This window comes from Phyllostomus hastatus, unplaced genomic scaffold, assembly GCF_019186645.2.
Source record: "Phyllostomus hastatus isolate PE091 unplaced genomic scaffold, TTU_PhHast_1.1 phas_contig_551, whole genome shotgun sequence".
Lineage (NCBI taxonomy): Eukaryota > Metazoa > Chordata > Mammalia > Chiroptera > Phyllostomidae > Phyllostomus > Phyllostomus hastatus.
The window spans coordinates 4231305-4244001 of record NW_025333909.1 but is presented as its reverse complement, the minus strand read 5'-3'; the positions used below and the strand labels follow the sequence as shown (position 1 = coordinate 4244001).

At 39.8% G+C, this 12697-nt stretch overlaps 1 protein-coding gene across 1 annotated transcript in view; it reads left to right on the top strand.

Moving 5' to 3' along the window:
- ZC3H12B (zinc finger CCCH-type containing 12B) overlaps positions 1-12697 on the top strand; it is a 93285-nt gene that overhangs the window by 65006 nt on the left and 15582 nt on the right. The window contains exon 6 of the mRNA XM_045847538.1: positions 10749-11514. Coding sequence (XP_045703494.1) covers positions 10904-11514 — 611 coding nt within the window. The 5' untranslated portion in view covers positions 10749-10903. The remainder of the gene's footprint in view (positions 1-10748; positions 11515-12697) is intronic.

The window sequence follows — 12697 nt, the reverse complement described above, 5'->3', positions numbered from 1 at the left end:
TTGAGAGATACTTTCAACAGTGTAGAAGGCATTTGGTAACTTTGCCTTAGCCTTAACTTTATGATGCATAGATCCCTAAAGTCAGCAAGGTGAAAGATTAGGGCCTTTTTAGGTCTTTACTGAGCACGTACACAGCCCTGCACACGTACACGTCCTTCTAGATACCCTGGGATATTTTGGAGCTTTTTCAGTGTTGCCTGTGGACATCTAGTTGCAAGCTTTTCCTTATACACTTTTGGTCAGCTTCTTGTTTCCCGTAAGTGTTGTTATGACCTAAGATAGCTGTTATGTTAAACAGCTGCCTCTAATTGTTTTTGATAAACATCCCTGCTTGGAGGGATCTGTGTACCATGCCTGAGCTCTAAGTCATGTCAAATGAAGACAAGCGCTGTGATTCAAGTTTTCCAAGAAAGTGCCAGACAGGTCAGATAGTGATATTTCGATGGGGACAGACTTTGGAGAAGCTCCAAATTCATTCCTTTCCCTCTGTTGGCTTCTGAGTTGCTGGTTCTTGTGGCTACTGTGATTGTGAGGCTATTGGCTTCCAGGGCCACTGTGGCAATGGGAAGGGAAATGGGAAAAGGGGAATTAAAATGCACAGCATTTTCTGTTTGAACCATGGTTCAGCTAATAAAACTTGTTGAGTTTTTGTGTGTGTTTTGTTTTTGGTTTGGGTTTTAGAATTCAACACCCCTTGGATAATTGCAAGTCTTTGCTTAAATACCAGAATTCTGAAAAAGTTGATTTTAACGATTTGTGTTATTGTTCACATTACTTTCATTAACAAGTAGATTTTAGAGGTCTTTTCTCTACAATCTGTGTTAATATCACTCAAAGCTAGCATTGATTTAAAGTCATGTAAATATCAAAGGATGTCATGGCATAAAGGTGATTACATAAACGTTGAGACATTTGGAGAATTACTGCTATACACAGTTTTTATTATTTTTAATCTCTATTGTGAAAAAAGTACTTTCTAAAAAACCCTGGTGTTAATGTTGACTGAAACACAAAGTCAGTTATAGACATGTTTTTTATAAAAATTGCATCTAGATAATAAGTGACTCACAAAAAATCACTTTAACCCAACTTATCATTTAAGTAAAGTCTGGGCTATAATTGATATAAAGTCAAATGGTTTTTATTATTTTGATCAGCTAAAAATGACTGCAGGCTTCTATGACTATGTCAGAACTTACAATAGTGCAGAGGATACATTTAATAAAATATTTATTAAAAACCTACCACATACATAGCTATATGCCAAATGTTGGGATTGGGCAAAGCAGAGACACAAACATGAATGTGGCTGGTTCTTGCCTTTAGTGGAGCTTGCATTCTGGTGGAAGACAGAGACATACTTGTAACAAATGAGGGAGGGAATGAAGTGAGAGAAGTACAGGAGAGAAGCCTGAGCGTGGAGAGCATTACTCACTACTCTTGACCACACCATGGCCTTTCACATGTCCTTGCCCTTTTATACACTAATCCAGCTGGTCAGCGTGTCTTCTACAATGTCCTTACCTTTTTCCTAGTAAACCCTCAAAGCCAGCTCAAATTTTATTTTCCTCACCTCAGATAGCAGAATTACTTATTCCCTCCTTGGTGTTCCCTCAGCACTCACGAACAACTTTATGAGAGCATATTATATTGCTCTGTAGCTATTTTTTTACATGTTTATGTCACCTAATAGAATGTGAACTCCTTACAGGGACTTATCATATTTGTTTTTGAACCCTCGGTACCTGGAGCAGTGCTGGGCACATAGTATGCAGAGGAGGAGTGAGCAATTAGAACTTTAAAGATCCAAAATGGCACAATGATTATATAATGTGGAACAGTGGCGTTTCGATCGCCTCCTAGTGGCGACGTCTTGATAAGTGATTAATGCAAGCCTAAGAGAAATACTACTTTGACATGTTTCAACAGTACAGTTGGTGGTGAAGCGACCTACCAAGTCTGGGGTATGAAAATAGGTTAGATGGGCAACTGGTAGAGAACTTTATAGCTTATCTACAGTCCTCACATGTTTCGTATTTAATGTTTACCAACCCCTATGAAATAGGTGCCATCATTGTTCTCAATTTACAGGTGAAAAAACTATGGTACAGAGAGGTATTATAATTTGCCCCAAATCTCATAATTAGTCACACTAGAGTTGGTACTAACATTTAAATTTATTGATTCTCATTCTACTGCAGTAGTAGCTGCCTGTTATTAAGCAGTTCATACCTTTCTCTGCAGTAACCAATAACAATATATAACATTTATACAAATTTACAGTTGATAACATACTTTCCTCATATAGCTTCCTGTTCCTCATACCAGTTGTCTCAGCAGACAGATAAGAGTATCTTTATTCTCCAGATAAGAAAGCAGACTCATAGGTGAGGTGCCGGCATTAAAGTCACACAGCTTTTGTAAGTGGTAGAAGGAAGATTTGAGCCCCACATCTCCTGACTCCAACTCCAAATGCAGAGAGCTTTTCCCTGGGATTTGGTTTTCTTATTCTTGTTTGGATTCTTTAAGGATCCCCGACATGCTAGGCTCGTGGGGCAGCCAGGAGAGTGCCTCTGGCATAAAATGGTCGATGCATTCAGTATAACACATATTGCATTATTAAACACCCCTTATTTCTAAAGCCTCTGAAATATTTTTATGACCATTTCTTATGAACTTCACGGGCCACAGAAGTGCAGTGCTGCTGAGATAAAACGGAGCTGTTGAAACAACAACACATCACTGTTTGAAGTGAAAACAATATATTGGTTTAAATAAGGAGAGTTAAGACTTGGGAGTCTAATAACATCTGTTCCATTCTCCCTTTCCCTTCTACTTCCATTTGCCTTTCAATACATTTTAGATTTCTTCTCGAAGATCTTCGGGGATAACCAGGCTCAAGCTAATGACATCGCGGCTGCAGTATGGCAGCTGCCCCTCAAAACTGTCCTGATCATTGAGTCCTTTCTCCTTTTAGTCTGTTCATTTGCATGTGAAGCAAAAAAACAGGATATACTCTATTCTATTCATTTTTCTAAGCATTTGAATTGGAGAGAATAAATACAAGACCCAGCTCAGTGTTATTAACTGACAGGGATGTTCAAGATATGTTTATTCCTGTTAAGGTCATAGCGCAGGCGCTATGTTTTCAATTGACTGGAAGTACAGAATAGCATAGCCACATTTCCCTACAGCCTTTGATCAAAAGAGTCTTAGGGGTGGGAGTGTGTGGCAGGGAGAGAAAGAGAATAGAGAGGAAGGAGAGGTAAGGGGAGAGGAGAGGAGAGGAGAGGTGAGGAGATGAGAGGACAGGAGAGGAGAGGAGGGGAGGGGAGGGGAGGGGAGGGGGAGAGAGGACGAGAGGAGAGGGGAAAGGAAAGGAGAGATAAGGAACTTCACAAATGAGTCATGGGAGTAGGCGTGTTCTCTGGAGAAGCTACTTTAATAACAGCTCCCCAGCCTTCACTCCTGACCAGAGATCACACATTCACTGCACAGTTACTCTAACAGTGACCATTTCCTGTAGTTTCTGATGCAGCTTTCCCAGTTGAATTTCAACTGATTTTTCTCCAGACCTTCTTTATACAAGCAAGAAGGAACTAGTAAGTATGTAACCTACAGCTTTCTTGTACTTCTGAAAGGTTGAGCACTGCAGATGCTTTATATGTGGGAGATAAAGTCCAGCATAAATTAATGTTACATTTAACAATGTGGTTTTAATTAGTTTGGACAGCAGAGTGTGTGTAGTGTAAGGCGTTTTAGATGGGCTATGAACATAAGTCCTCCGTAATGGGAATCAGTGCTGGTGAAGGTAACAGGAAAACGAGCCCGAGTTTAAAACCTAGGAATAATGAGTCTTGAAATCAAATTATCGTGTGTCTATTATGTTTGAAATCCTAGAAGGATGAATGGATAATGAAAATCAATAGACAATTACTTTCCTATCAGCATTTTGTGTAAAGTTTTGACATTTCATGTGGGGGCAGAGGACACTAATTGAGGCCATATAATTGTGTGCAAAGCTATGAAATGAAATCTTAAATTGTAAATAAGCTCAGTTGTGCTTGGTTCTGGTGGTGGTGATTTTTGCTGTGACATATAATGAGAACACATTGAAGATGAAAAACATTAAAAGAAAGAAAAACCACTTTTGTTTTAGAGAGTAGTGTAAAAGCAGGCTACCAAGCGTGTTCTCACTGTTTGAGGGAAATCTCATTTTTACAAACTGTAGAAAATATTCTATTTTTTATACTTATTTCCTTGCTAAGTGCTACCTGTGTATAAACCATTTAAGAGTGCAGGAATAGCCCTGGCACAGAAACCCTGCTGCGGCTTTAGTGGACTGAGCACTGGCCTGTGAACTGAAAGATCTTGGGTTTGATTCTTGATGAGGGCACATGCCTGGGTTTCGGGTCCCCGGTCGGGGGCCTGTAACAAGCAACCAATCGATGATCTCTCTCACACTGATGTTTCTGGCTTTCGGCCTCCCTTCTCCTCTCTCTAAAAGTAAATAAATAAAATCTTTTAAAAAATCGAAATGAAAAAGAAAAAGAGTGCATGAACAAGTGTGTGTAATTGGAGGCTGAGGAAGCAGTGAAGGAAGTCTTTACCTCCTTTATGATATAATTGCTGTATGTAATAGATTTAATATAAATGAAAATGGAAACACCTTTAAGATTTGGGATTTTGAATTGTCTCTGTTAAGCGTTCACGTGAACCCTTCACATTTTCAGAATCAGCAAAGGTATCAAACCCCTTACCCTCCCAAGCATTAAGAAAGCTTACACTTTATGTTTCTCCCTGGGATTTGTGTAATTTCTTTAGCTGATGTGCTTGACACAAGCAATGAAAGGTGGGCTACATAAGTCATAACAACCCAAATCTGGGTTGTGCAGGTAATGACGTGGCCCTGTTGATTGAAAGTGTGTATGTGAAAGCACTGAGGTGACGCTAATATGCAATGCAAATGGAAATGATTGTTCATATGTTGTTATTATTCCTAAAGTTTCATAATAACTTATTTTTGCCATTTTTAAAGTAAGATATGATGGCTTAATACAATACAGATTTGGATGTGCTCTCTTTTAAAGCTAATTCTGTTTTTAAAATTATATAGTTGAAAGAGTAGAAACCAAGAAAAGAGCTCAGTAGTCTTATGATAACTGAGCTGTAGTCACTTCTCAATTACCTGGACCCCACTAAAAACCTCACTTAGTAGATAATTTTTATGTGCATATTTTCTGTGAGGATGCCTACTGTGAAAAAAAAATTGCAAGAAGGGGAAGGGAAAGGCAGTTGTCTAACTAGGTATTCCTAAGTCTTTCTCAGAACATGCCTTTCCAGAGCACAGCTTGAGTGTTAACAACTCCACCAATAATAAAGTAACTTAACCATATGTAGATAATTTCAAATTTACTATCTTGTTCTTGACATAGCATCTGCTGGATAGCTCTGTCCTACGTGGTAATTGGGCTTCTTTGAACATTTCCAGTGGCCCAGTACACATGGCCAGATATTTCTGTCTTCATACAGGCTGGTTTTGGCATATTTGGGTTAAAAAAATGAAGTGAAGTTTGTAGTAGCACCTGAATACTTGACCTTGGAAAATTCTTCTATGAAAATGCAAAATGAATGAGTTATATTTCATGAAAGAATGATGGGGGAAAGGTGGAGGAGGAAAGTACACTGAGCACACAGGAAGACTTTGTTTGTTCTGTTTTTTCTTTTTTCTTTAAAGATTGTATTTATTTTATCTTTATACAGAGGGGAAGAGAGGGAGAAAGAGAGAGAGAAACATCAGTGAATGGTTGCCTCTCGTGCGCCCCCTGCTGGAGACCTGGCCTGCAACCCAGGCATGTGCCCTGACTGGGAATCCAACAGACGACCCTTTGGTTCATAGGCCGGTGTTCTATCCACTGAGCCACACCAGCCTGAGCTGTTTTGTTTTTTCTTGGTGGCAGTTTCTTGAGGTCACTATTGTCAGCTTTTGCCTGTATAGGTGTCACTGCTTTTTTTATATTCAAATACAAGTCTGTAATCATTTGCTTAACCATATTCTTAAGCACATTATAGGCAAGCACTGCACTTATAACATGTGGCTTTCTGGTGACAGAGTTCTTAGCTTCTTAAGTTATATCCCAATCCTATAATTTCATCTGACTAATGTGATTTTCCATAGTATGCCAGTCTTTCGTGTATTCATTTGTGATTTTTTTATCAATAACAATGAAAGATAAAATGTCTTTTCACCACGTGTCATAAATATGTGCTAGAACATTATCTTTGAAAGTTTTCTTCCCACTCACTTCCTTTTTGGGCAAAATTAACTATTTTCTTTTAGCCATCCTCAATGCTTTCACTTATTACTGCTCTCACCAGTAATATTAGACATGAGGTATTGACTAAGGCACAATACCATATTAATCTTCATATATCTATAATTTAAAAAACTCTTCCCTGCCCAGAAAATTGTTACTGTTTCCTTTAAGGCTCAACTCATACCTCCTATACTTTTTAAAATGAAAGTATAGTTGAAATACAATATTATATTAATTTCAAGTGTACAACATAGTGATTAGACATTTGTATACCTTAGTATGTGATGATCACATTAAGTGTAGTAACCATCTTGTCACCCTGCAAAGTTATCACAGTATTATTGACTATATTCCTTTTTACCATTTTTATCCATCCACCTATATCTCCTTCTCCTCTGGCAATCATCGGTTTGTTCTCAGTTTCTTTCTTTCTTTTAAGATTTTATTTATTTATTTTTAGAGGGAGGGGAAGGGAGGGAGAAAGAGAGGGAGAGAAACATCAATGTGTGCTTGCCTCTTGCAGGCCCCCAGCTGGGGACCCGGCCCGCAACTCAAGCATGTGTCCTGAGGAGAATCGAACTGGTGACCTTTTGGTTCGCAGGCCAGAGCTCAGTCCACTGAGCCACACTAGCCAGGGCTTGTTCTTCATTTCCATGACTCTGTTTTTGTTTTGTTTGTTATCTTGTGGGGGTTTTGTGGGGTTTTGTTTGTTATTTTGTGGGGGTTTTTTTATTTTACATACAAGTGAAATGCGCTTTTCCTCTTTCTCTGTCTCTTAATCACTTGTCATAGTTTTTAATTGTGAATTATATAATCATTTTAATATGATAGACATTTGAAGATAATGAAGATAAATGAAGATAGACATTTGTCTATCTTCACTCCATACCACCATCACTAAAAGCACCTCGAAATTAGGGGCCATGTCTGTTTTTATGTCCTCAGCCCCTAATATGTTTCTTGGTACTTAATTAATAACTAAAAAAAATGACTTCTTTTTTTTACAGCTGAGTAGTATTCCATTGTGTAAATGGACCAGAGCTTTTTGATCCACTCATTTACTGATGGGCATTTGGGATGTTTCCAAATCTTGCCTATTGTAACTCATGCTGCTATGAACCTAGGGGTGCATATATTCTTTTGAATTACTGTTTTAGGTTTCTTCCGATATTTTCCCAGCAGTGGAATCACTAGATCATAAGGCAGTTCCATTTTTAATTTTTTGAGGAACATCTATATTGTTTTCTACAGTGGCTGCACCAGTCTGCATTCCCACCAACAGTGCATGAGGGTTCCCTGTTCTCCACAACCTCTCCAACACTTGCTTGTTGATTTATTGATAATGGCAATTCTGACAGGTGTGAAGTGATATTTCATTGGGTTTTAATTTTCATTACCCTTTGTGACAGCACGGGTGGACCTGGACAGCATTATGCTAAGTGAAATAAGCCAGTGAAAGAAAGACAAGTACCATATGATTTCACTCATATGTGGAGTCTAATGAGCAAAATGAAAAATAACAAGCAAAACAGAGACAGAGTCTTGGATAGAGAGCAGGCTGACAGCTGTTGGGGGGTGCTGAGTCGGGGCGGGGTGAGGAATTGAGCAAAAAACAAAAAAAGAGAAAAAAAACTCTTGGACATGGGCAGCAGTGTGGTGACTGCCTGGGGAGGAGGGCTGGGAAGGTGGAGGAGGGTAGGGGGGATAAATGGAGATGGACGGAGACTTGACTTGTGGTGGTGAACACACAATACAGTGTACAGGTGATATGTTGTAGGTTGAGCACCTGAAACCCATACAATTTTGTTAACCAGTGTCACCCCAGTAAATTCAATAAAAAGGGGGGAAATGACTTCAAGTATTTTATCAATTCTTGAATTAATTCTTGAATTAATTCTTGAATTCCATCCTAATCCCTACAACCACTGCTCCCATCTACAACCTCACTGACAGAACTGAACATTTCCTCTTCTGTATGTCAATGGAAATTTTCAAGTAACTTGAAGGACCAACCAGGCATTAGGTTTGCCTATGGTTCTGACATACTAATTAATAATCCTCCTTTCATTCTCAAAAGTGTCCCATGTTGGACTGTAATTGAAACAGTCACCCTGTATAGAATTGTGTTTCAGCACTGTATAGGGCCCCATCTAGCCATTTTTATTTTTTAGCTTGTGAGTTGTTTGAGGACAAGGATCAGTTCTGGTTTCTTTTCCTAGACCCGGGGCTTATCACAGTGTCTGGCACTCAGTGGCTGGTCTTTTGAGAAAAAAGACATTCCTGCTATTGTTGACTCAAGGGGCTTGCGTTGTCAAATGATACAAAACAAACACAAAAAGTACATGATACCTCACACCTACATAGGCTCTAAGACAGATGAAAAACAATGTTGACAAAATTGCATTGCTTAAGACTTTGAATGGTAAATCCATGCTTATGCCTGCCGAGTCATTTGTTTCTCTTCTACTTTAGGTTATTGAGTAGGAACATTTCACAATAACAACTAGTCATTTCACTGAGGATTTTCTTTGTTGTGGGATTTTCCCTGAGTGTAAATTTGCTATTGTATGTCTGTCTCTGTGAACATGGTAAAGGTGCTCACCCCAGTGTCAATTTGGAGAAAAACATTCTGTGCTCCACTAAGAGCGGCAAACATGTCTTTCACATTTGCCAAGAAGATATATATATATGCAGTCTTACAAACAGTTGTTTTTAAGTGACTTTGGAATTTTGAATAAATGTGGGGGCAGGAATCTCAATGCCCTAGACATTATTTTGAAGAGAATAAAATGTAAGTCACATAGTAAACGTGTAACTTATAGAGGGAATAGGCTTTACAGTTTGAATAACAAAGTTGAATGGAGAAGTAAAAGCAAAATCCGTATCTATGTGCTAGCTAATTAATTAAGGGAAATATTAAAGTTATAACTGGTAGTGTAATCATTAGAGGAGTCATTATATGCTGTCTGAATGTCAGTTCTCCTGTCAATTCTGTGAGCATGTAATGTTTCCAAATATGACTCTTTGAAGTAAGCATGCAGTTGTGCATATTCTTCTTAGATAGAGCTATCGGTAGCTTTTCTTCTTGTTTATAAAAATAGGATTGAGGTGTAACTGGAAAACTCTAGTACACTGATATATAGATAGTCTGGTTTTAGATTAGTGAGCATAGGTACTAACTGAAGAGCTTGTCAGTATTCACATGTCTACAGCCTTCCCTCATGGTCAGTCTCCTTCCTTTCTTTTTTAAAAATGTTTTATTTATTTATGTTAAACAAAGGGTAAGGGAAGGAGAAAGAGAGGGAGAGAAACATCAGTGTGTGGTTGCCTCTTGAGCACCCCCTACAGGGGAGCTGACCACAGCTCAGGCATGTGCCCTGATTGGGAATTCAACCCACAACCCTTTGGTTCACAGGCTGGCACTCAATCCACTGAGCCACACCAGCCAGGCCTATTCTTTTTTAAACCAAACCTCTAGTGGTGTCTCTTGCGCCCTTTACATATATCGAGAACTTAACTGTGTTCTGTTCACTTAACTAAGCACTTTTCTTACTCATTGTATGTAATCATCACCCTGTGAGGTAACTATCAGTGTCCTCATTTTACATAGGAGGGAGTGAGGCTCAAATTGAAGGAAACACTTTGGCCAAGTTAGAACTAAACCGGCCAGGACAGATGAAGTTAGGTGAGAAAAGTTGAGAAATAAAATTGCCCCTGATTCTTTTCTGTAGCTTCGATTTTTTAAATGTCCTGATGTCTCATGCAAGTTGAGTCGACTTTACTTCTTTTCCAATATAATAAAGACAGCTACAATAAATATAAGAGGCTACAGACACAATTCATGAGTGTGTACAAACCTCTTTCCCTATCTGGAGCACACCTCTCTATTTGTTACCCTTCTGGCCTGCTGCAGTCACTTAAAAGCAAATTTAATGGTTTTAAACTTCCCCAGTAGATGAGTTCCTTGATATTTTGCAGAAAGTAGTGCTGGAGAGGCTGTAGTCTTCACGAGTGGAGCTCAGCTCTAGCAGGGAGGATCTGGTGTGGGATCTGGACAACTTACATGGTATAAAGGAAGAGAGAGAGTCCTTTCAAGGAAATTTATATTTTTGTGCCCTGTTGAAATGTCATGTTTCTCTTTCTCAAAGTTGTGATAAGCAGTTAACTTCAGCTGTGATTTGTGTGTGTGTTTGGGGGGGGTGGTTATAGCATTATTGTCACCACTGAAAGACTTATGTCTAGAATTATTAGAGAATTAAAAACTTTCTGTATTTTTTCTGTATTTTTAATGTAAGATGAGGTCAACCATTTTAAGCAAAAAAAAAAAAAATGTCGGACAACAGCTAGTTTCTTAGGAAGAAACTGTTACGTTCTAAAATGCTTTCCCAGAATTTTGCTAAACATGACTGCGGTATGTGTGTTCATTTGTAGGGAGTAGTAACATCTGAACACACCAACCCAAACAGACAGAGTCTTGCACCATCACTACCACCACATTTTAACACAAAGAAATGCCACCGTACGTGGATTCCCAGCAGGCTTAAAAAGAAAAGAGCGTTGATCAGATCTCAGACCCACTGAACGGGATGACGGCCACAGCTACAGTGGAGACAACAAAAATGAAGAAGAGTGCTCCCAAGGAAGAGAAGCAGCAGCCTAAGCAAGACAGCACAGAGCAGGGCACTGCTGATTCTGAAGACTGGGTGAGCTCCGAGAGTGACCCTGAACAGATGAGCCTTAAGAGCGGCAATAGCAATGATACTAGCAGCAAACCTGGGGCTGTTCAGTTGAAGAAAAAGGAGATTCCTCCCAAGCCACACCGCCAGCTCTGTAGGTCACCCTGCCTGGATCGTCCGAGCTTCTCCCAGAGCAGCATTCTGCAGGATGGGAAGCTTGACTTGGAAAAGGAATACCAAGCCAAGATGGATTTTGCTCTAAAGCTGGGCTATGCAGAGGAACAGATTCAATCAGTGCTGAACAAGCTGGGCCCAGAGTCACTTATTAATGATGTATTGGCAGAGCTCGTCAGACTTGGAACCAGAGGTGATTCGGAAGGGCAGGTCAACCCGAGCCTGTTCGTGCCCCGGGGATCCAGCTCCAGAGAGATTGCAAGCCCTGAACTGTCTCTTGATGATGAAATAGATAGCAGTGACAATTTGAGGCCAATTGTCATCGATGGAAGTAACGTGGCAATGAGGTAAGACTGGTAAATTTTCTCTCTCTTTCTTTAAAACTGCCACAAGCTTATAGAAATTGTCTTCCTTTACCAAAAACTAGGGTATGCCCTTTGTTGTTGTCTAGCTCGTGCTCCTCTAGGTGGAGAGAGGCTAAGATGATTCTGCCCTAGCGTTTTCTCTCTACTTGGAAATTGTTGCTGATTTATCTTCAGGGGGTCTGAAAGCAGCTTAGACATCAGTGATACTTCAGAGAAGGCATAACCATTCAGGCTTTGTTTTTCTTGAAGTTCTCCCTCCCACCTATACTTGGCTAGACCAATCATCCTGCAAATATTGCTTTTATTTATTTTTAAAAAGATTTTATTTATTTACTTTTAGAGAGGAGAAGGAAGGGAGAAAGAGAGGGAGGGAAACATCAGTGTGTGGTTCCCCCTCACATGCTCCCTACTGGGGACCTGGCCTGCAACCCAGGCATGTGCTCTGACTGGGAATCGAACTGGCTACCTTTTGCTTCGCAGTCCGGTGCTCAGTCCACTGAGCCACACCAGCCAGGGCAAAACATTGCTTTTATAATGTCACTTTGCGGCATACTTGGGAACTCACAGTAACTCCCCATTGCCTTTGTACCAAATTTGGATCCCTTTGCCTGGCTTTGTGATCTCATCTTTTCTTCCTCCTATTTGATTGTAGCTCTCAGACTAACCGTATTTACATCATTTTTTAACAGTCTCCGTGTAAATTATGCTGATTTCTATGCCCACTACTTGGGTTCATGTCATTTTCCAACCTAGGAGTGACCTCCTTATCTTCATACCCTTCGTGATGTACCACCTCTACAAACGACATTCTCACTTTTCTGATCCCAGTGATTGCCTCTGAGCTGCAGTACTTATGGTAGGCTGAATGATGTCTCCCTAAAGATGTCTACATCCTAATCCCTGGAGTCTGTGAATATATTATCTTGCACAGCAAAAGGGACTTTGCAGATACGAGTAAGGATTTTGAAATGAGGAAAAGGATCCTGGATCATCAAGGTGGGCTCAGTATAACCACAGGGCTCCTTATAAGAAGGAGGGAGGCATCAGGGTCAGAATGAACAGTAGGAAATATTCAATATGATGATGGAAAGCAGAGGTTAGGGTGATGTAAGAAAGGAGCCAGAAACCAAGAAATAAGGGCTCCAGAAGCTGAAAAGGCATTAGA